Source organism: Muscardinus avellanarius (genome assembly GCF_963383645.1).
Source record: "Muscardinus avellanarius genome assembly, chromosome: 7".
Lineage (NCBI taxonomy): Eukaryota > Metazoa > Chordata > Mammalia > Rodentia > Gliridae > Muscardinus > Muscardinus avellanarius.
The window spans coordinates 77,320,447-77,344,251 of NC_137793.1; the positions used below are offsets into that span (position 1 = coordinate 77,320,447).

Sequence of the window (23,805 nt, forward strand, 5' to 3'; positions counted from 1 at the left end):
CTCCCAGACCTATTTTATATTTTTGAAACAGGGTCTCTTACGCCAGCGCGGCTGGCTTCGAACCTGCGCGATCCTCCTGTCTCCGCCTCCCAAGCGCGGGGATTACGAGTGTGCGCCACCACGCCCAGCACCACGCCCAGCTCTGTTTTGTTTTGTTTTGTTGGTACTGGGGTTCCTGGGAACCCTTTTACCTCTGGGCTATACTCCCAGACCTATTCTATTTTTTTTTTTTTTTTGGAAACAGGGTCTCTTAAACCAGCGAGGCTGGCTTCGAACCTGCGTGATCCTCCTGTCTTTCTGTCTTTGCCTCCCAAGTGTGGGGATTACAGGCGTGCGCCACCACGCCCGGTTTCTTTTGAGCTGCAGGGATTTGGTAATCTGCACTGTTGATATACTTATCCAATAGATCAAGTAAATTACCTGTTGAATGAGTGAGCGAGCCTCTTCAGAGACACATTCTGGCATGTTCAAAGTAGTGTGAGTATTTATTCCTGCTGGATGGCACTCAACCAAGGTCTGAAACAATCAATCAGGTACATTTCTTATTCCAGATAACATCATACTCTGTTCTATTACAGGATTTATGGATAGCAAGTACAAATAGCTCAACAAGCATCGTAACTTTAGGTACAGTAATCAACATGATGCCACCTAGGCAGTTTAGGCCAAGGGCTACGCGCCTCTAGAACTTCTACCAAAACAAGGCAGACTTAAACATGATCGCCTGTACAGCTACCCCTTTCCCCACTATTACCAAATGAATGGCTCACAAGAAAATAGCTTGAATTACACATAAAAACTAAAAACCGGACTTGGTATCTCTAAGATATTTTAATGTTCTTAGACATCCTTAAAGTTTAGAATTTGTTAGTAAAATATACCTGTTTAGCACTTTATAGTGTTAATACAAGTAAAAGTGATTTGTAAACTCCACAACAATCTCAGGTTCATATTCACATATTTAAGGCAGGTACTTAACAAAAGTATAACTGTTCATTTCCTGTTTTCTTCCCAGACAGCAATCTGAACAATACTCCATTAAAGTCGATTAACCTCAAGCATCATACTAAAAGTGATTGATCAAAAAGAGTATAAATTGTCTTCTTAAATTAGAACAGAAAGAAAATTTATGGTTTCGAGAGAGTGAGGTTGCCTTTACTATCTAATTTTGTAAAAATGAAAATTACCTCCTGACTTCAGATATTTAAAACACCTAGAGAATTACAATACATCCTTATTATAAATAAATCTTGCAGATATGATTCTTTTAAAACTGTGCCATAGAAAATGAAGAAAAAAATGTTCTTATATCTCAATATGTAATATTACAACATTTTACCATCAATTTATTCAATGTAATGCCATTCTACATTTTAAAAAGTCTGGAATATTGATAAACTTGCACTTCTCGACTTAGTTTTGGTATCAAAGCTTTTCTTCTTGGTCCCTGACCTAAAAACTAAAGGCAAAGGCTAGCATTCTCAATTTGAAATCAAGGTGGCATCTGGATAAATTTATTAAATGTCCAGGTCACTGCTTACCTTGCCAGTGAGAAGTTCAAAGAGGACAGCACCCAAACTCCACCAATCACAGGCTTCAGTTTCTTCTGTGATTGCTCCAACCTCTAAACACACAAAAAAAGGTTGATATTAAAATTCCAAAGGTCAATTAAACTCTCAAAATTAACATGTATTAGCAAGGTGACCTTTTTAATGCTGAGAGAGCATTAAATACTACTGGGCTTTCAAAATTCCTGAAAGTTACTTATCCCTTTGGTCACCTACTGTGGTTGCATTTTTTTTTTCTGATGCAGTCATATATTAAACTGAGACATTTGTTCTTTAGTTGATAGAGGGACACCTTCAAGATGCTATACTTAAAAGTTACAGCATTTTGCTTAATCTTCCAAATTCAAGAAAATATAGCCATTTCTACCTCACAAATTTTTGTTTTAGAAATAGTCTTTATGTTCTGAAGGAACTTCAAAAATCATCTAAACCAATTATTAATTATCCTGTTACTTACAGGTCAGAAACCAGAAAGGTGAAATGCCTACCCAATGTCACACTGCAGCAGAATGAAGACCTATTTTAATTTAATCTTCCCTCCCCTATATAATCAATTGCTTTCAACTATAGAAGGAACATATGAAATGCTAATCCACATATTTTGTAATTCAAAAGTACAGTTAGAACCAGGTGTGGTGGTGCATGCTTGTAACCCCAGCTTTTGGGATGCTGAGACTGGAGGATTGTGGTTCATGGCTAGCCTCAGCTACTTAGTGAGGCCCTCCGCAACTTAGTGAGACCCTGTTTCAACATAAAGAATAAAAAAATAGGGCAAGGGTGAAGCTCTGAGGTCAAATGCCCCTGGGTTCCATCCCCAGACCCCCCCCCCCACAAAAGAAAGTACAGTTACTTATGTTGTTTTAAGCCACAACTGAAAGTGTACACTAAGGGAAGAGCTTTTAAAGTGTGTGTGTGTGTGTGTGTGTGTGTGTGTGTGGTATTGGGGATTGAACCCAGGGGCATTCTACCTCTGAGCTATATCCCTAGCCCCATTATTTTATTCTTTTATTTTGAGACAGGGCCTCACTAAGTAGCTGAGGTTGACCATGAACCCGGATCCTCCTGTCTCAGCCTCCGAAGTACTGGCATTCCAAGTGTGTACCACCACACCTGATCTTTTAGAGTATTTTCAAATTACAATTTTATCTGCGTTACCCATTGTTCACTAGCACAAGTTACTGAAATGCAATATCAGCAACAACTCCTCTTTTTACCATTTTTGAGGCTTCTAGCCAACATCTGCTCTTTCATTTCCATTTAACTAAGAAGCGTACTATTTAATTATAGATGGCTCCCATCTCATAACAATAATGTTCAAAAGCTTAAAAGTGATAGGCTGGAACTTGGAAAGTAATAAATAGAAGTAGTATTCAGGTGCCCAGTCCATTAACTAATGTTTAAGTACATCAACAGTGTCAGAGAACCACAAAAGTCTTGAAACACCCTAAGCTTAAAGTCTTGAAGTAAACCGCGTATGGTGGCCCACGCTTGTAATCCCAATACTTGGGAGGCTGAGACAGAAGGATTGCAGGTTTGCAGCCAGCCTCAGCTACTTAGTGAGGCCCTCTGCAACTTAGTGAGACCCTGTTTCAAAATAAAGAATAAAAAAATAGGACTGGGGGTATAGCTTGGAGGTAGAAAAAAAAAGTCTTGAAGTAAAGGTCATGCGTACTGGGAAAAGAAAAAAAGAGCCATTCCTATGCAAATATTGAAATTATTCCATTAAGCAACGTTCTTTCCTATCTACTCTGGGCTCCAAGCAGCCTATATAGAAGCACACCCTTCACAGCTAGGCCTTCCCCAACCTCCCTCTTCTTACAGTGCCTCAAGCCAAATCACATCTTCCATTTTCTAACTAGGTGCTCTCAGCTAGGTAGTAAAAGGAAAAAATATTAACTAAATCAAACTATTCTAAGAATAACCTTAGACTTCAATCTTTATACAATCATTTGCATTAATAAAACAGGTACTTGTTTGAAAATTTAAGACCTATTATATAGCAACAATAAGGGTTTTATTGTAAATGTTGTAGCACATCTACATGATGGGATGCTACTACATAAACTTTGGGTTTTTTTTGGGGGGGGGTGCTAGGGATTGAACCCAGGGGCATTCTACTTCTGAGCTATACTCCCAATCATCACCAGTAGTAGTAGTAGTAGTAGTAGTAGTAGTAGTAGTAGTAGTAGTAGTATTTTGTTTTTTTTTTTTTAAATAGAGTCTTGCTAGGTTGCTAAAACTGTTCTTAAACTGGCGATCCTCCTGTCTCAGGCTCCCAAGTGCCAGGATCACAGGCATGTACTACCATCCCTGGCCTATTACATAACCATTTAAAACTCTCTTTCTCTCTATATATCTATCTATATATAGATATTTCTCTCTATATCTAGACAGAAATATATATATATGAGAAATATATACTTATATGTATGAGTATATATTTAGTACATATTATATGAGTATATATAAGTATATATTAGTATTCATATATGAGTATATATTAGTACTCATATATATGAGTATATATCATGTACTCATATGTGAGCACATAAGTATATTTTGTATACACTTTTAAAAATCTATGCAATAACAGAATTCTAATTTTAAAAGTATATATATTTTAAAAGACTGGTGAGAAAATATGATAAAATGTTTTTGTGATCTGTCTCTGGAGTGCTGAGATTTTGATGCTTATTAGCCTACATAAATATGTAAGTGACATAATTTTTTAAAGTTTAGGAAGATAAAGTGAACATATTTAGCCTTACTGGAAAGGTTACTTGGGCGCAGAGAAGATAAAAATGTAGGCTCTTCCTTCCTAAGAGTCTGTCTATGTAGTGTTCTCTACAAATTCAAAATGTTGTTTATTAGAAAGAACAACGGACCAGAAATCAGGAGTCTGGGTTGAGTTAAAGGATGCACTTAATCTCATGGATAACATGAGAGTTAGACCTAAGGGTCTCTACACTATGTTTAGCTCTACATTCTATGATTGTAATACTCAAGAATTCCCTAACATAGTGATCCTCAAGGACAACTTCCTGGGGGCTCTCTTTCAAAGGACATATGTGCCCCTCCTGGGTTCAGATTCACTGCCCCTACCCCGCTCCCCTTCTCCCCACAGAGAGCCATTACTACTTTTGGAAGTGTGATCTTAGAAATTTTAGCAAGGGTGTATGTTCTCAGAAACTTTATAAAAGCGAAAAACTCTTGTCATCAAATACAACCTTTGCACATTTCCTTTCAGTCTCAGGAAGGCAACAGATGATATTATATTCTTGTTCAAAATTCTTAAATGGCTTCTCACTGACCAATAAATAACATTCAGGTGTCTTTTTAATCAGACCTCCACAATAAGGTCTCAAGCCAGCAGATTTACTTAACCAACATACATAAAGCAGCACAAACCAGCCTCTATTGTAGATCTATTTCTCCACAGAGGATATGCTTTGGCTCCATGGCTAAATTAGATGAAACTAAAATCAGTTTTCCTGCTAGTATCATTAATTATTTCAATTTTTATGTTTCTGTTCGACAATTTCAGTTATCCTACTTTCTTTAACCATTTATTTTTTATTATTTTTTCTTAGGTGTGTGTGTGTGTGTGTGTGTGTGTGTGTGTGTGTGTGTTACTGGAGATAGAACCCAGGGGCTCTTTACCTCTGGGCTACACACTCCCAGACTTATTTTATATTTTATTTGGAAAAAGGATCTCAGGAAGTTGCTGAGAGCCTCACTAATTAGCTGAGGCTGGCTTCAAACCTGTGTGATCCTCCTGTCTCAGCCTCCCAACTACTGGGATTACAAGTGTGTGTCACCACGCCCAGGTTTTTTCTTAAATCTAAAATTACTGGTCAATGGAGGAGCCTTCTTTTCCATGTATAGATGTTGCTTTACAGTAGGCATGCATTACAATCATGATAATTAAAATAACAAAAACAGTAGCTAACATTCACTAGTTACCATAACACTTGAGGTAAATCATTTAAAATTTCCAAACAACCTTATGAAGAACTCATTGGAGCAGGGAGAAAGAGAATATTGTATTTATGGATCCAGAGGAAAGAGAGATATCTGACCCAGTCAGCTCAGAAAAATATGAAAACTATTAAGATGATTATTTAAGAACTATGAAAACTAGTAAGATGGCTTTCTAGGAACCACATTTCCAAGTCTCCAAGCATAAGGTTCTCAGAACAGTGAAGGGTTCAGAGATGGATTTATATAATTATTAATAGCTAACACAATTTATAAAGGCATATTTAAAATTTAGTACAAGCAGCCAGGCAAGGTAGCACATACCTGTAATCCCAGTATCTAGAAGGCTGAGACGGGAGGATCACAGATTTGAGACCAGATTTAGCAATTTAGCAACTGTTTCAAAATAAAACAAATACAAAGACATAAAATAAAATAGGGCAAGGGTGTAGCTCAGAGGCAGAATGCTCCTGAGTTCAATCCTCAGTATCACACACGCGCGCATGTGCACACACACACACACACACACACACACACACACACACACAATTCAGCACAAGCATCGCCAACACAGCCTAGACTATCAAGAGCTACATGTTGTGACTGTCCTCCCATAGGCTACAGGGAATGTCTTTAGGTGCAATGTGTCACTGTGCATAGGACTCCGGGGATGCTCTTGAAGCCACTAGATAAACATAGTGCATCTTCTTACAGCTTGAAGATTTCTGGATGGGTGGAAAGACCAGGATATTATTTTATTATTAAATGAAACAGACCTATTATGGAACACAAGGTAAAATTTGCATGGACTCACAATATAAAAAGGCTTCAAAGAAACTTGAGAATCCTATTCCATTAGTCCCCGGAGATACCTGTTTTGTATCACCTCTGCAGCCAGAAGTACTTGAGTAGAAAAATTTGAGAGGTACTTTATGAGACAGATGAAGTATATTCCTTTATTATTTTCTATGAACTTACCCAACTAAATGTCTAAGAGCTAGGATCACTGGTTTGACGGTGCTTTAAAATCCCCGGTAATTTTCAACTAGGGTCTTGTTTAACAGATAGATAATGACCAACATACGGCTCTGAGTATGGATTCTCAGTGTCTGCTAAGCTCCAATGTGAATGCGAGGCCACACAGACAGCAGCAGGAGACTCAAGGAGCCCCGAAAGCCAACTTACACTCTTTGTTCTTTTTCAAAATATTTTTCCTATACAGCCCACGGTGTTACGTTTCCACACATGCTCCTTCCCACTGGTACATTCTCTATTTGCACTTTCTAGGCTGGGTAAAGTATCTTATTCTCCACAAGTGCAGTAGTCTTATAGGTATTAAGCAAAGTGATCAGGAAAAAAAGCTTATTTCTTCACAAAGCTATTTCTCAGGTTACTCATAAAAACTGAGTAAGAGATAGTGATATCTAGGAATTGGGGATTTGTGTCTCTGCATCAAAGACATGTATTGCCAGAGCTCTCTGCTCCCTTGCTATGCCACTGTTTAAGCTTGGCTGGGATATCAACAAGTTTCTCTGAATCAGCCAGACTTCTTGTCCCCCCACCCCTGCGCCCAGAACAGAGGATTGAACTCAGGGGCATTCTACCTCCAAGCTATGCCCCCAGCCACATTTTTGCTCTTTGTTTTTTGAAACAGGGTCTCACTAAGTAGCTAAAGTTGGCTGTGAGCCTGCGATCTCAGCCTCCCAACTACTAGGATTAAAAGCATGTGCCACCACACCCAGCCAGACAGCCAGACTTCTAACATTCTTCCTACCTCTTATGACCTTAACTCTATCCTCCAGAAAGGTACTTTCAAAGGGTTTCATAAGCCTGTCTCATAACTTTTTCTCCCTCCAATATATTAAGATGCCCAAAGGGTTCTGCTCAGGTGTGCATCTTCCTCTGCACAGCCACACCTCCCTCTCCATAGGAACTAGTCACCGGGTGGTGCGTGAAATACATCAGTGCCACTAACTCTAACCACTACCATCTTCCAATGTCCTGGAGACACAGGGGCAGCACTAGATCAGATTTCAACTCATCCAAAAGAATGTGAGGACATTGAATATGTGCAAACAGTTGAGTAAAATGCTAGAATTTCATTTTAGTACAATCCATTCTGATATCCTAATTATAATATAGAATTTTACTGAATTCTATAAACTATTTGAATGATCATATTTCACAAGTGAATAAACAAGTTTATGTGAAACAATGAAGACATCACAATATCAGGGTGCTTTGTCCACCGTTGTTTTACTCATGCTTAATTCCTCGTAGTATGCTCTCCAAAAAGCCAGGTAGTTTGCAAAAAACAATGTGACCTTGGTAACCCATACTGTCAAAAGGTTTGCTAAAACAGAACAAAGAATGTTCCCCAGGCCCGAGTCTTCTAAATCTCCTTCTTAGAGCCAAAAGTCAGTGCTTAACCTGAACCCAAAAGTGTAACAATGATAATCCCACTCCTGCAAACTAAAGGGACAAAAGAGCAAAAAGCTTGGACTCAAGTACTGGTAAGATGTCCTGTATGGCAAGTGAAGGGAAAAAAGCCAAGTACATATTCTCAGACCTGAAAGTGGCAAGACAGACCCTGTGATTCCAGCATACTGAAATCAGGACACCCAATTATCTGTGGGTACAGGCCTGCTTTCTAATACTATGACATTTCAACTGTATACTTTTATCAAAGCCACGACTCAAAAATAAAATCCAAAGACAGAGCTAAACTCTGCTGGAAATTGTATTTAAAAATCAAGAAAATACAAAAAAAAAAAAAGCTTAACTCAAGCTTTGGATGAAAGGCAACCTTTCTGCAAAGTTTTATAAAGATGAATCATCTTGTATTTTAAGAAATTGTTGTATTCTGACATCCCAAATTCAAAATTTAATGTTTTCTTGAAAAATGTTTCTATTAAAATGCTTTCCAGACACAGTTCCATGAACTCTCTAGCAGCTAATTCTGCTGTTGCTATCTTCCTTACAAGATATGACAAGAAACATAATAAATTCAAAATTTTCTTAGATGAGGATTCCACATATAGAAAAATTCTCTCCTAATTTAGAGTATTTACCTAATTTCTCCTATGTTATTTTTCTTAACCATGCTTTTTGAAATAAATAGATTCTATTCCAGGCATGGTGGCACACGCTTATAATCCCCGCAATTGGGAGGCTGAGACAGGAGGATCACACGGGTTCGAAGCCAGCCTCAGCTACTTAGTGAGGTTCTCAGCAACTTAGTGAGACCCTGTTTTCAAATAAAGTACAAAATAGGTCTGGGAGTATAGCCTGGAGGTAGAATGCCTTTGGGTTCTACCCCCAGTACCACAAAAATAAGTAAATAAATAAAAAACAAAATAAAATAAAATAGATTCTTAGGAGCCTCATTTTTTTCTCTCAAAATTACAATAAAACTCAATGAAAAAGTAACAACTGCTGCAAATACAGTGTTTAAGTAATAATGCAATAAAACCAAATGTTTAGATGCTTGAATACTTTTTCACAAAAATAATATAACATTTTATCTGAATATCAGAATAATGGGCCCATTTCAAAGCTACATATACCAAACTTTAAAATGAGAATAAATAGTAGGTACACTTTGGGGAAGAGAGGAATAAATATTGTTTACTAATGCCATTGGATTTTTTTCTTTGCAAACCAATAAAATTTTTTATTTTTTTATTTTTGGATATACGATTATTTATTTAACACCCATTCACCTTCTGAAGGATGTCTTGGTTATTACCAAGTTTTACCAACTATGAATAAAATGCTTTTGAAATATTCACCTGCGGGTATTTTTATTTTATTTATTTAATTTATTTTTATATTATTATTATTATTATTATTATTATTATTATTATTATTTTGGTGGTACTGGGGTTTCTGGAAGCCCTTCTACCTCCAGGCTACACTCCAAGACCTATTTTATATTTTATTTGGAAACAGGGTCTCTTAAGCCAGCCCGGCTGGCTTCGAACCTGTGTGATCCTCCTGTCTCCGCCTCCCAAGCACTGGGATTACAAGCGTGAGCCACCACACCCGGCTTGAAAACAGGGTCTCTTAAGCCAGCAAGGCTGGCTTCAAACCTGCACGATCCTCCTGTCTCCGCCTCCCAAGCACAGGGTATACAAGTGTGTGCCACCATGCCCGGCTATTTATTTAATTTTTAAAAAATATCTGACTTTAAGGATTCCAAAGAATCCTTAAAAAAATAAACATAAGTAGCAAAAATGTTATTACCTTTCAGGGTCAAAGAGATCTTTGGTGAATAAGATGATATGAGAATAAAGACAAATTCTTATACGCCTTAAAATGAATCACCATGTACATTTTTAAAGAAAGCTGTTGTGCCTAATTTTCCCATAAATTCTTTAAAAGTACAATAAGACTTAAAATGTTGTTACAATTGGTAAAGAATTTAGTAACTTTCTTCCAAGCCAGTCAGACTTTGTTAATAGACTTAGATAGGAGTAAAGAAAGGTGAGTTAAAAAAAAAAAAAAAGTTTGATCTGTCTTTAGTGCCACACTTGGACCAAGAACATCTTTCTTCTGCAATGAGCATTCCGTGTCAGCTAGAGCTGAAACATTAGTACTGTGTTCCTACACAGATGATCTTTCCCTGCAGCATCTGTTGCTAATTGAAAGGGACTAGAATTACAAAATCCTAGTCAATTTCTCTCACCAGCTCTTGCTGTGTATAAAGATTTTCTATGCAGGGGCTGAGCATTAGTCTTCCACTACAGCTGATGACTAAAGAGCAAAGAGAAAGAAACACAGAAGAAAGCATTTTTTGTGTGTGTCCAACAATATATGGAATTAAACTGTGGGAAGAGGGACAGCTAAGCAAGTCTTTTATTAGCTCAGTAAATTGCCATTTTATAAATACAACTATTCACCTATAAAGGTCTATTAATGTGCTAGTTCACAAACTGTATATGTCTTCTGTTTGAGAAGTCTCCTTTTGATATAAAACTTCAAAAGTAACTGTCAATATTACCAATTATGTCTTTTATTTCCCGCTCCGAGGCACAGTTCCTGGGACACAGGAGGCATTTAATAAATGTTTGTTGAATAAATATACCAATCTTGTGTTTTATGGCGCTGTTCATTCAAGGCGTGCAAAGAACCTACAAAGGCCTCATCCTATTTGTTTTCTTTAAGTCCCATTGAGCATATGGATCTACATCAAGTCCTTTGCACTTCTACATGTTGTAAGCTACAAGGCTTAAATCGTTATCTAAAGCATACTCTGCCACAGGACAAAACAGAGATTAAAGGAGGGTAAGAATGGAGGCCAGTAAGTTATTGCAGTATTCCAGGCAAGAGATGATGGTGGCTTCAATTCAGGGAGTGGAGTGGACACCTTCAGGTGTTCCTTCTGCATAGCACAATGGCTGCCTCTGGTACCACAGTCTGCTCTGGCACGGGTAGCATGTGCTGCATTAAAGAAAACAGCTGAAAAATGCCTACGATAGAAAAAAGATCAGACTGCGCGCTCACTCAAGGTTTCCCCTTTCCCTGCCCAGTGTAAGGAACGTAGGCACCTAATTCCATGAACTTGCTACAAATGTAAACTGGCTGATGATCTGGTGAGATCAGTACTATCAACTAAAAATATTTTTAAATGTAGCCGGGCGTGGTGGAGCACGCTTGTAATCCCTGCACTTGGGAGGCTGAGACAGGAAGATCGCATGGGTTCGAAGGCATGCTACTTAGTGAGGCTTTCAGCAACTTAGTGAGACCCTGTTTCCAAATAAAATATTAAAAAAAAGTCTGGGAGTATAGCCCGGAGGTAGAAAGCCTCTGGGTTCCACCCCCAGTACCACCAAAAAAAAAAAAAAATAATAATAATAATAAAATAAATATATATATATATATTTTTAAATGTTACAAAACACAAATTCACTTAAAAAGCATTGTAGGACAACTATATTACCTAGCTTTCCCCCAGAGTATAATATTTATTTATTCATTTATTTATTTATTTTATTTGGTGGTACTGGGGTTCCTGGAAACCCTTCTACCTCCAGGCTACACTCCCAGACCTATTTTATACTTTGTTTTATTTGGAAACAGGGTCTCCTAAGCCAGCGTGGCTGGCTTTGAACCTGAGCGATCCTCCTGTCTTTGCCTCCCAAGCGCGGGGATTACAAGCATGCGCCACCACGCCCAGCCTATAATTTTTAGATATAGGGACAATTTTTTTTAAGTCTCTACAAATAGGACAAAATGTTACAACTAAAAGCAAAGAAAAGGACATGTGAGATTTTTTTTAAAATCATTTTCAGGGCTACGGACTGAACCCAGAGCCTCACATATCCTAGTTAAAACACTACCATGGGCCCTTAAATTTTCATTTTAACTCCAGGTTCGGATTGTTCCCCTAACACCTATAAACTCAATTATCAAAGTTTTGCAATTTAAAGTTTAAAAGTCTGGATGCACACAACTATTTACAAAGACTCTGTATGTGAAATGGGCTAATGTGGACAGATGAAACTTTCTTGCCTGAGGTCTTGAAACTTATCTAAGACAGACAACCTCAATTCTCAGGTTGATGGACTAACCAGGGCTGGAACTTACATTTCCTAGCCCATCCTATATCAAATGGGAATTTAGCTTCTTTTCTCTTATTTTATACTCTTTCAGAAAACTTTGGCTCCCCAATTGTCAATTCTACATTTCATAAAGTCCTCCAACATGAGCTCAGTTGCTCGTTCAAATGCCATGCTTGTCAAGCTGGGTATATTAACTTTTTGAAAGTTCCCCAAATAACATTAATTAGTTAGCAGATTGTCCAGAGGGTCAGTGACAGAGACTGGCACCTTGTAGAGAGAAGTATGCAGCGGCTGGACTGCACTCTCCACACGGCGCGGAGGGCGACAGGGGAGATTGGAGTGCTGTTCCACCTCGGGCGTTTGTCCCCTTGGCTTGTCTCAGTCCCTAGCCTTGCTTCCTGCTGCCATCTCCTTATGAATTCAGTTCAGGTAACTCAATTACCTGCACCCAAAGGTCTGTTGTATGGTGAGGAACTGACATGAGTACAGAATACACTTAGCTGAAACCTAGGTCTGTTGAAAGACCCAATCCTGCTTTTCTCCCACACCCAGCTCTGGATTTCTTGTTGTCGTGGTGACCTGGCAACCATGTTCTGAGCTTGCCTGCAATTATCTGCACAACTTGGGTCAAAACTCCTTGATTTCAGTTGATTCAGTTCTCCAAAGCCAACAACTACTTGTTCAGGGGAGTTTATTGGTATTGTTACTATATCATTTTCCTACAAGATAAAATAAGAAACTGGTAACTACCATATGACTTCTGGTTGACTGATTATAATTCTGAGCTCTATACAATCTCACTCTCTCACCCTGCGTTTCTAGAAGAAAAAAAAAACAAAAACCAACAGCACGCTCCATTTTCCATTGATCATATCACAACAACTCCACTCTGAATGGCCATCGGGTGTCACAGTGCTACCCAATCAACACCATTAAAGCTGACTGATGAGGAAAAGCCTAACTGAAAATGGTGAGAATGACAGGCAGAGTTTCCCCTCTCTCTGATGCTCCGCTGCAGTGCTAGGCAGGGAGAGAATGGCAGGCATTGCTATTAAAGGAGATTCGGGAATCCTATTTGCCTTATCATCATTAATTTTTCAAAGCCTTAGCATTTCTAAAATTTTGAATAAAATATTTGTGAAAAATTGATTACAAGGAGTAAGCCTGGTTATGTCAGGGGGATTCAAACTGACAAGATTTTACAAGGTACAAAATCTGGTGATTTGATCAAAGTAACTACTCAGTTGTTCTAGAACATAACGTTTAAGATTCAGCATTTCGTTTTCTTTGCAAAATATGGAAGACAAAAGATAGTTCACTTGCGAAACCAATTAACTGAAGAAAAAACAACTTAAACTTTAAAAATATAAAAGCATTTCTCTGCAACTATTACTTTAAACTCTAAGTCTCTAGTCTCAGATTCTTCTGAAAATGAAATTTGCATCAGATCATAATGAATAAAGTTTGGGGCCAACAAAAGGTTAAAAATAACCTAACCATTTAAATCTGGAGGTAAGGTCTGCTATGATTTGGATTTTAAATGTCTCCCAAAGGCCCGTGTGTTAAAGGTTTAGTCCCCAGCTTGACACTATTAGGAGGCCATGAGACTTTTAAGAGTTAAGGCCTAGTGGGAGCTCTTCAGGCCCCTGGTGCGGGGGCAGAACTGCTCTGAAAGGGGCCTGTGGGACCCTGATCCCTCCCTTTTTCTCTGTTTTGCTTCCTGGCCATGAGGTATGTGGTCACATGCTCCCACCATGATGTACTGCTTTGCCATAGGCCCAAAGCAACAGAATCAGCTAAACACAGACTGGGACCTCCAAAACTGTAAGCCAAATCTTACCTTTCTCCTTATAAGCCGATCATCTCTTGTATGTTATAATGACTGAAAGATAACACAGCCCTCTCCTGTCAATGACCAGGTAGTAGTAGGAAATGTAGAGAGATACTGTATTTCACCACTTCTGTATGAAGACATTATTAGTTTATCATCCTTTATAATTTTTTAGTGCCTACAGCTGAATAATCTCTTCTCTTGGGAGAGCTACTGTGCCATTCACTAAGAACAGGAAAGGGACTCTTTGCTATCACTCTTTCTCATTCTCACACTAAAAACAAATCAAATTCTGGCCTGATATAAAACGTATGATTTCAGAATGAGTTTGAATACAGAGTGATCTTAACCTAGATGATGCCCAACCAACAATTACGGTATTTGTGAGGACTTTAGAATATGTTTTGCCTAGGGATGGATCCCAGAGTTCGAGACCCTTGAATCCTCCTGAAGACACTACTCTATTTTGCACTGGAAGGACCCTGCCTGGACAAGGTAAGACTTCTGCAGCCCACACTCTACATTCATCACAAGCTTCCATCAACAAATTTTCCTCAGTATAAAATTGCTACAATTTTATGGCAAACTTGACAATTTACTGGTTCTCCTTTAGAAAAAAAATAATTTTTATGACAGTAAGAACTAAAGGTAAAGAATTAAGTATACTTGCTAATCAATAAAAGAAAACAAAATATATACTACATATAAGAGAGCTACTGCTGCAGCTTTGCTTAAGGATAAATCAGTTATTTTTTGAAATATAATATTTGGCTATTAATTACAAATATTTTACTCTTCTTACAATCTTTCTACAATTTCCTCTTATCCTTTTCTTCTTTCTCCATTAGGGAAAAAAGACTACACTAAGACTATAGCCATTATTTCGTGGTTATGTCATTATTATTTCAAAATATACATGTATATTTATTTGCTTTTTCTATCAATTTCACATTCCTAAAACTAAATTCCTCATGCATGGTAAAATTACCCAGAACTCCTAAGTTCTCATCTAAAAAATTCTTTAAACAATTTTGTTTGTTGAAAACATTGGCATTCAATTTTTCACTACTTTAAAAAATTGTCTTGGCTTCTTCTACCAAATAAAAATATTTTCCATAAACTCCTAATTTCTAAGGTCTATACTTTGTGCACTAACTCCATAACTTAATAAAATATTTACTTAAAAATCCTCCAAATGAAATACCTTTTAATTCTACTAATATTAGATGAGAAATTAATATTTATCCTTAAAGATAAAAAATCTTGCCTAAGATGAACCTGAGTTTTGACTAAACTTTTTGAAGAAAGGTGTTAGATGACTTGACATTGGTGATTTTATTTATACTCAATGGATTTATTTTACTGCTATTAAATTGAGACCTATAAGTCTTAAAGAACTTATTCAAGGTCATATAATGACTTAATGCTTGATCTGGAGCAAATACACAGGTTAGTAATTCTCAATGTCATCCAAATATTTTCAATCTTAAATTTCTGATGGCATCAAGACATTTTAAACTACCAATGATCTGACTCCTTGCTCTAATTATCAAATACTTAACTATCACACAGAGCACCAAGCTTTAAAAGAAATAAATCAAGTGGAAAGTATGTTTATTAACCACAGCAAAGGAGACTACCCCAAAAATTATATTCATGGATTATTTGATAAAGTCAGGCTAGAAGAGCAAAGGATGGTAGTAAATGAATGTCATGCTCTAAAACTAAATTCTGCAGACACTTTTCAGCATGAGTTTTCTATATTTCACTTTTCACCGTCAGCTGTGAGCTGTTTCCAAGTGTGAAATCGCCTAACAGAGGAAGCAGAGCTGTCATTTGACATCTGGGAGCCTGGAGATTGGGCTGCATTGAAAAGCACTTTGGACTTTTTCAATTTACACACATATTCACCTGTAAATTTTCAAGTCTAAAAAGTATTCAATGATAAATATCAATGTAAATTTCAAGCATTTAAAATTAAAGGCTCATGTGGGCTGGAAAATAAAAGTGAAAGACACACACTGGCAGGATACCATATTACCCTAAGACTAGAATGGGAAACTTCAGTGATTATATTAATACAGTAACTAATATATACATAATTTTACTCACGTGTGTTAGACTTTCAAGTATAGTCTTTTATATTTTATATGATAAACTATACAAGTTCTATTTTTTTAGCTGGTTTTTAAAGAATAAAAGCTGCTAAAAATACTGGAAGACAAAGAAAACGACTTAACATCCTATTTTATTTTTCCTTATAATAAAAGTGTTATAACCAAGATTTATTCTACTTTATTATCAAGTTATAAAACATAAAATCCTTCGGCTAAAACTTTGTGTGAGTGTGTGTTTTGTATCCAAATAAAAATGAAATTAGAGTAACTACAAGGAAGTACTTTGGAGAAGAATAATCTACTCTAGCTTTTGTTCTATAATCTGTCACAAAGAAACGCAGATGAATCTGTCTACAAGTTTTCTCATAAAATATCTAAAGTCTGCTCATATGGAAACTCATATATTGCCATGCTATACAATCTATTCCTACTTTGTAGACCATTTCTTTCTCTTCCTGAACTCCATTCTGTGTGTCTGTGGTATGAAAAGAAGCCATTTACCTTGAATGATGTTTACTTAAAATAAAACCTTCCTAGAGAATCGTCCTAGATAATCTAAGGATACAAAGTGAACCTAAAAGGAATGGTTTCCACTTTGAAAACAGGGCTGGGTTTGATCAGTGAATTCGTATTCTCAAGACCTCTTGATGGGCCTGCAGCTGCAGCCATTTATGTGCTAGCTTTTTCACAGATGTAGACAGAGAAAGCACCATGGTTCTCGTCTTTTTGTTGTTAGATTTGGTTTCTTTAATATAAAAAAGGCAACTTTTTAAAAAACATAGTTCTTACTTTTGTTAATGGAAACTCATGAATACTGGGCTTCCTCCGTAGTATACATTGTTGAAATGGCTATGACTTTTTAAAATCTAAGATCATAAAGTTGGCAGAAACTATTCTTAAATAACAGAAGGTGATCATTTGCATTTCAAAATTTATCTATCTAGCTTTTCCCCTCAATTAGACCAAAACATGTTGATTCACAGGTTTCTCTGTGTGTGTGTGAGTGTGTGTGTGTGTTTTCTGTTTTAAACTTATTTATAGAGCAGAATAATGGCCCCCCTGCTAGCTTGGCATTTGCTCAAGTTTCTGTCCATGTAAATCGAATCTGTTACTGGAAATTTTTCTCAAAATATAGAGGCATATCATCTGCAAGATAAAAAGACACACTGCTGATATTATAAAGCACAGGGCAGGTAGATAATGTTTTTTAGCACAAACATGTGATAAGAATTCCCAGGAGGGAAGAGAGGTAGGGACAGAGGCTGCACACTGTTGAAACAGAAGTAAATCATTTTCATCATAATCTTATAACAACTTTACTTTCTAATCAAACATCGTCAGCTTAACACATTTGAAAGTTACTTACACTATAACGCTAAGGCTACAGTTGGGAAATGGGGGGGGGTATAGGGGGAAATTACTTCAACTCTTGGAGAGTAAGGGTAGATTGGAAGAGGCTCTAGTACTCTATTACTTTCTGATTTGCAATCTTAAACACTGAAAGATTGCATAGCATTATTGTTCCCACTCTTTGAGAAGAAGGAGGAATACCTATGTGTGGCTTTATCAATAGCACTGTTCTGTGTTTTAAGAAACTCTGTATTCTTAATTTCCTCTATTATTGTAAGCAAGCACTTTGACTTCACTGAGTTCTCTAACTCTCTAGGTTTCAGATAATCTAAAATGGGACATTAGTATTACTTTCCTGCCAAGGCCATGACTGGTTTTGTTTCTCCTTGTTAAGTTAATATGCTCAAGGACTGCAGAAACTTTTGTTTACTGCATGCCATAATACTAAAACACTTGCAAAACTAACAAAGCTTGAAGGCACAATTCTTTTATGAAAATAATTACAACAAAGTCCCTCTTTAGACTACGGAGCTGTTTTCTCCCCCAAATGCTTGAGAAGGACAACCTGAAGAGGACAGGGGAAAAAAAAAAAAAAAATCCATTAATGGTACATTGCCACCTGCTGGTGAACTATAAGAACCGTGATTTCTGGAAAAAGAAATATTGTAACTTCGAAACCAACCTATATATTAAATTCAGTATTTCAGTACATGAAACTAAAAGTATTTATCTGTTGATGAATATACTAGAGTTTTGTCCTACATACACGAATGTTCTCAGAATTCCAAGATGCTATGGATATTAAAATAAATAAGATTGTGCTAAAGATTAAAGAAAAATAATCTCTCAAAATGCCAAAATACCAACTTACAGTTTTTAATATGAAAGTAACAAAAATAGTAAATAAGGAGTCAGTTATAAATACTAAACAATGTACCATAAATGCATTTTATACCACATTTACTACCACGTGTGAGAAGGCTTATTCAAAGAACTCAAAATTTTATTTGGGTCTCCAAATCTCTAAATTCAGTATAATTAACAAATGTACTTATGTATATTGGCACCTAAAGTATTATTTCTTATTAAAATAGAAAGCTGGGGGTGTCTGGGAAAGCAAGAATCACTTAACTATAATAAACTTCACCATGAAAATTTTTTTGTTATCCTGTTAACTACATCATACTAGTTAGATTTCAGAATTGGCATTATGTTATCTACTCAAGAAAAAAAAAACTAGACATGCTCTGTTGTCTTTAGGAAGAAATAAAAGCAAATAGTCCTAATTTGGAGAAAAAGGAAGAAAGAAAACAGCATGATGGTATTATTTCCCAAACAGTTGTTTTGGGGAAGTTTTAGGATATTTTCTTTGTAGGTTGAAAATTTTTGCTATTCCCCAATACAGAAATAATTCTTAACAATGAAGGTTGTAAATAAAAATAATAAAGCTCTTTCCATCTGAATTATAATCATTTCCTATTAGGAAGAGCTAAACAAAGTTAGCATCAATACACTGGCTACCTAGTAAACATTAAATACTGTATTGATCATCAGCCATGCAGATCATGTCAACATAATCAGCTTGAAACTCCTTTGGAGGACAGCGGGGAGCCGAGTGAAGTAATTGTGGTCATCCTAAGAAGCTAGTCCTAGGCAAAAGGTGAGCATACCCTGGGTTCAAATATAGCCCCACCTGCACTGGTGACAGAGAAAAAAGTAATGTGAACCCAATTCATATGCTTAACTTACCTACAAATGTCAACAAAGGACCCACAAATATAGATTTTTAATTTGTATTACTGGGAATTGAGCCCACGGGCATTCTACCTCTGAGATACACTCCCAGCCCTATTTTATTTTTATTTTGAAGCAGGGTCTCACGAGGTTGATGAGTCTCATTACTTGCTAAGGCTGTCCTCCAACCTGTGCTCCTGTCTCAGCCTCCCAAGTACTGGGAATATAAGCGTATGCCACCACACCTGGCTGGATTTCTAATTTGTAAAAATAAAATCACACAATAAGGGCAAAAGAAACATGTTGTATCAAATATTTGGCTAAACAAACCTTTTTACTTTCTTTCTTTTTTACCTTTGGTGCCAGGAATTGAATCCAGGGGTATTCTACCTCTCTCTGAGCTACACCCTAGCCCTATTTTTTATTTTGTTTTGAAACTTGGTCTCGCTAAGTTGCTTTAGTTGCTGAGGGCCTCCTTAAAGTTGCTGACCATGAACCTACAATCCTCTTGTCTCTGCCTTCCAAGTATTAGGTGTACAGGTGTGTCATCATGCCTGGCTAAACAAACTATTTTAAAATAAGCAGAAGATGCTTCCTAAATTTTCTCAAACACAGAAAAAACTCTTTAAAATGTGCTCTAAAACATCAATCTGGCTCACCACTGAAATCACAATGCATTAGAAAATAATCTATTATTAGCCTTAGGAATTTTACCCTTTAGTCAGCTACCTATCACATCTTAATAAAAATCATCCCTGTAAAGAGGTTCAAGATATTTAAAGGTCTTTCCAAACACTAACTTGTTTTAAATAATTTATTGCTAGTTCTAAGGGAAGTATAATCTCATTTAACAAGAACAAAACACATACAAACACACACGCACACATGCGCAAATATATACCTGTGGATTATATAATGGTCTTATTCCTACAATTTTCTTTTTGGAAGGGTTAAAGAAATAACCAAATCCAACACATATGTAGACTGCTAGTGAAAAATACAACTTCTATAAAGAAATGATAGCTGCCGAGCCACTTTTTCAATGAAACATTTTAGGAGATTGCTCTAACCTGGGGCACAGTACATTCTCTCTATGGCATCGCTGTCACAGGAATCTTCAACCTCACTCCACCTGCTAAAATACGTTAGCTGAATGTGTCCTAAAAACAAAACGACAGGAGAAATCAAAACATTTTTCTCTTCCATTTTCTGCAGAAGTGAACTGTAATTACTCCTTTTGTAGCTAAAAACAGTATCATTAAGAATAATGGCATCATTAAGTACTAGAAGCTATTACTGGGGGTGAATTTGCTGCACTGATAATGAAGCTCTAGACAGGAAATGAAGATACTAATTACAAGATAAAACGCCTACTCAGTTAATTGGAAGCAACAGCGAATAAAAAGAAATGCATTTGCAAAAGTTCCTGACCTCTATCATTCAATAAGATGTTGTTTGGGTTCAAATCGCGGCACACAATTCCCTCTCTATGTAAAGCATCAAGGGCTACCACCATTTCAGCTGCCCATCTCTGAATGCAGCCCTCTGGGATGTAAAACCTGGAGTTTAGTGCTAATTTTTTATCAAGGTCCTCAAAAATCTGATGGATTTCCTTGTCTCCTTCTCGTGCTAACCCACTTTCTCCCTTCGTCTCAGAGTCTCTCTGGAATAAAGAAGTTGGTTCCTCTTTAGCCAAATCATCAGTTTGATCTGTAAACAGCAATACTTCGTCTGTTTTTAAAGAATCTGTGTTTGCAATGTATTCATTAGCACCTGAGAGTGGATTAGAAATACAGAATAAGCTTTCTTCTGTGTTGTTCACAGTTACTGCCGACTCCACTGCTCCAAGTCCTTGAAACTTCGGATGTGAGCTGCGTAATGAAGACATGTGTCCTGAATGACTGTGATCAACAGCTGACACCCCAAGATCTTCCTGTGCATCGTGCATATCAGTCGTGCTATAGGATTTGAGCCTAGCAGCATCACTCAGTTCCTCTGTGTCTTTTGCTTCATGGGCTTGGCACTGCTCCCTAAGCCTGAGGCACAACACATCCGGGGCTTCCAATAGTTTGCTCTCCTTAGACTGTGTAAACTTAGTAGGTCCCATGGCTACAGCTTCTTTTTTTGGCTCCAATTCACCAGGTAGATTTACAAGAAGATCAGGTCTTCCTTCATCAGTACCACTGGTATCATCAAAAGCAGCATCCTTAAATGAAATAACTGGGACTGAATCATCTGAGCCCCTGCTTATGGTATCCTGAGCTTTAAACTCTATCTGGCTTTCACTGGAACTAAAACTCTTGGAAGTGCTGTCTCCATCTGGAAGGGTAAAGAATGGTTTCAAAGGCTCTGATTTTAAACTATACAATTTTTCTCCAAAATCAAGGCCCAGGAGTTCACTTGTACTGTCCTTACTGTCTATCCTAAAGAATTCCATGGGGCTGTTTTTTGATCTACTGAGGGAATCAGAAGGTCTTGGAGAGCAAACTGCCTCTGGGTCCTCGTCTCCAGGGAAGAACAGCATCTCCTGAGCTCTTCTCTGTGTGCTGGGGCTGTCACTGTCAGCAGGCAGGTGTGCTGGGAAGCTCTTAACAGCTTTGGCATCAACATCATTCCCTTCCATCTTCACGAAGGGTTCCTCATTCAAAGACCCTGGTTCAATCTTTTCCTGCCCATACTCATTGCATAATGTTAAATAACTAGTAGTGCATTCTTCTTCTGAACTTGAGCCAGAATCTGGCCATCTTGAAGAGCTGTCTTGGCCATCATCTTCTTGGTTGCTATCATCTTGAGAACTTGGAGTAAGGCTAGTTTTCAGAGGCAGAACTTTGAGCATGCTTCCCCCATCGCTTTCTCTGGATTCAAAGCTGCTGCTGTCCTGAGGACTAGAAGCTGGCTGTTGCAGGTGGACTTTAGTAAGTGTGGACTTTTTCACTTCCTTGATGTCAAAGCTTTCTTCATGACTTCTGTTCAAAAATTTGCTGATATATGACCAGAGTTTGCCACCTGTAATCAAGTAAAACCAAAAAAATAAATTAAGATCCTCAAATTGATAACTGTTTATTATTTAAGCAACTAGAAAAGTAGTGTAATAATCCTTACCAAATCACCAATACTCATTAATATTAAACGTGCTGTTAAACAACTGCATTTAATACAATGTGCAGTAAATTTTGTTATTTAAAAATTTTTTATTATTGCTAACTTGTATGATTTTAAGTATATCTCCCAATATCACTTATTTTTAAAATAAGCCTATTTTTCTTTTTCTGTCCTCTTTAGAACATACTCGATGTTTGTATATGGCTTTCAAATTACTCTCTCACAAAAGAAGCTGTGAGCTGATTCTAGTCTTCAGTCTTTTGACAAGAGTAACTACATTCTTATTAGTATAAAAATGTATATTATGGACCCTAACAATACTACCTAAACCTGAACCTGAGATTTTTATGCAATTCAAATAAAATGACAACTGTTTTTCAGTTTTCCAAGATTCTGAGTATTTTCAGGGAAGGACCAATTCTTTTTCATGTGTTTTGACTTCTGTCTACACAGCGTGCAGGCCATAACAGGCCCTCAGCTAATGCTTGTTAGATTGGGTGATAGGGCATTAGAATAAGATTTGCCATCACAATGGACAGTATTTCCATCTTTTGAGTTTCAAGTATCAGCAAGAAACAGCACCTAATAAAATTCTAAAAAATGTTGCATTTGCTCTCAGGCCAGTTGTACCTAGATAAACTACTGAAATCTAAAACCCAATGTACTTAAATTCTTTATTTTTGTCCCCCACACCATTTCTTCTTCCTTTCAAGTCGTTCTGGCACAAAAGCTTTGGACCAGTCTGGGATTATTTTCTTCCTTTGTTCTTCCTACACTTGGCACATGTACAAGTCCTAGAAGGATCCACCTATAAGGCTGCTCCTGACCACCCTCTTCTTTTAATTGCTTTGATCACTCTATACTTCAGCCACAACTAGCCCCCTACTTAGAGTCCCTGCTGTATCATTCTCTCACTCAAATTGTTCCCCAATTCCTGTTTTATATTTTAGCACAGATCTTATCACAACATTTCTCCATTCAAGAATGAAAGTCCCCTCTACCTACTAAATCACCTACCAGTTCCATGGAAGCATCCAAATGCATCCTTGGTAACGGTCTCAGCTCCTGATTGGGTCTGCTCCCTGTACTCAGTAGATGATTTTGAACTGGATTTCCCCACAAAGAACCCAGGCTGTGCTTTTCCTCATTCTACACTTACCACTTAAAATATTTCCCTACTAGTTTTCCCCATTTCTGCTTATCAAAATCCTATCCATTCTTGAGGTGCTTCAGAATTTGTTTTAACAGATATAATTCATGAATCTTCTCTGCATCCCTCCTAATACTTTGTCCCTCAAGTGACATTTATAACATTCTGTTTCATATTAATATTTCTTTTATGTTTTTTATTATCTCCTTTACCAGACTGCAAGGTCTTAACTGCAGACAGAGGATTCTACCTAGCATGTAATGAAGATATTAAATAACTATTTATTAAATTCAGCTATAAAAAGATGGCATCTTTACAATTTTTTCTAAACTTTTCAATGTAAAAGAACTTAAGTACTAATTATGACATTTTAGAGGGTTACACTTATATCCTATTTAACAACTGATACATA

General features: G+C 37.1%; 1 protein-coding gene across 1 annotated transcript in view; it reads right to left on the minus strand.

The window, feature by feature from the left end:
• RPS6KC1 (ribosomal protein S6 kinase C1) overlaps positions 1 to 23,805 on the minus strand; it is a gene marked incomplete at both ends in the record, with an annotated part of 210,424 nt that overhangs the window by 20,139 nt on the left and 166,480 nt on the right. The window contains 4 exons of the mRNA XM_080698707.1: positions 421 to 516; positions 1,542 to 1,624; positions 20,212 to 20,301; positions 20,573 to 22,147. Coding sequence (XP_080554833.1) covers positions 421 to 516; positions 1,542 to 1,624; positions 20,212 to 20,301; positions 20,573 to 22,147 — 1,844 coding nt within the window. The remainder of the gene's footprint in view (positions 1 to 420; positions 517 to 1,541; positions 1,625 to 20,211; positions 20,302 to 20,572; positions 22,148 to 23,805) is intronic.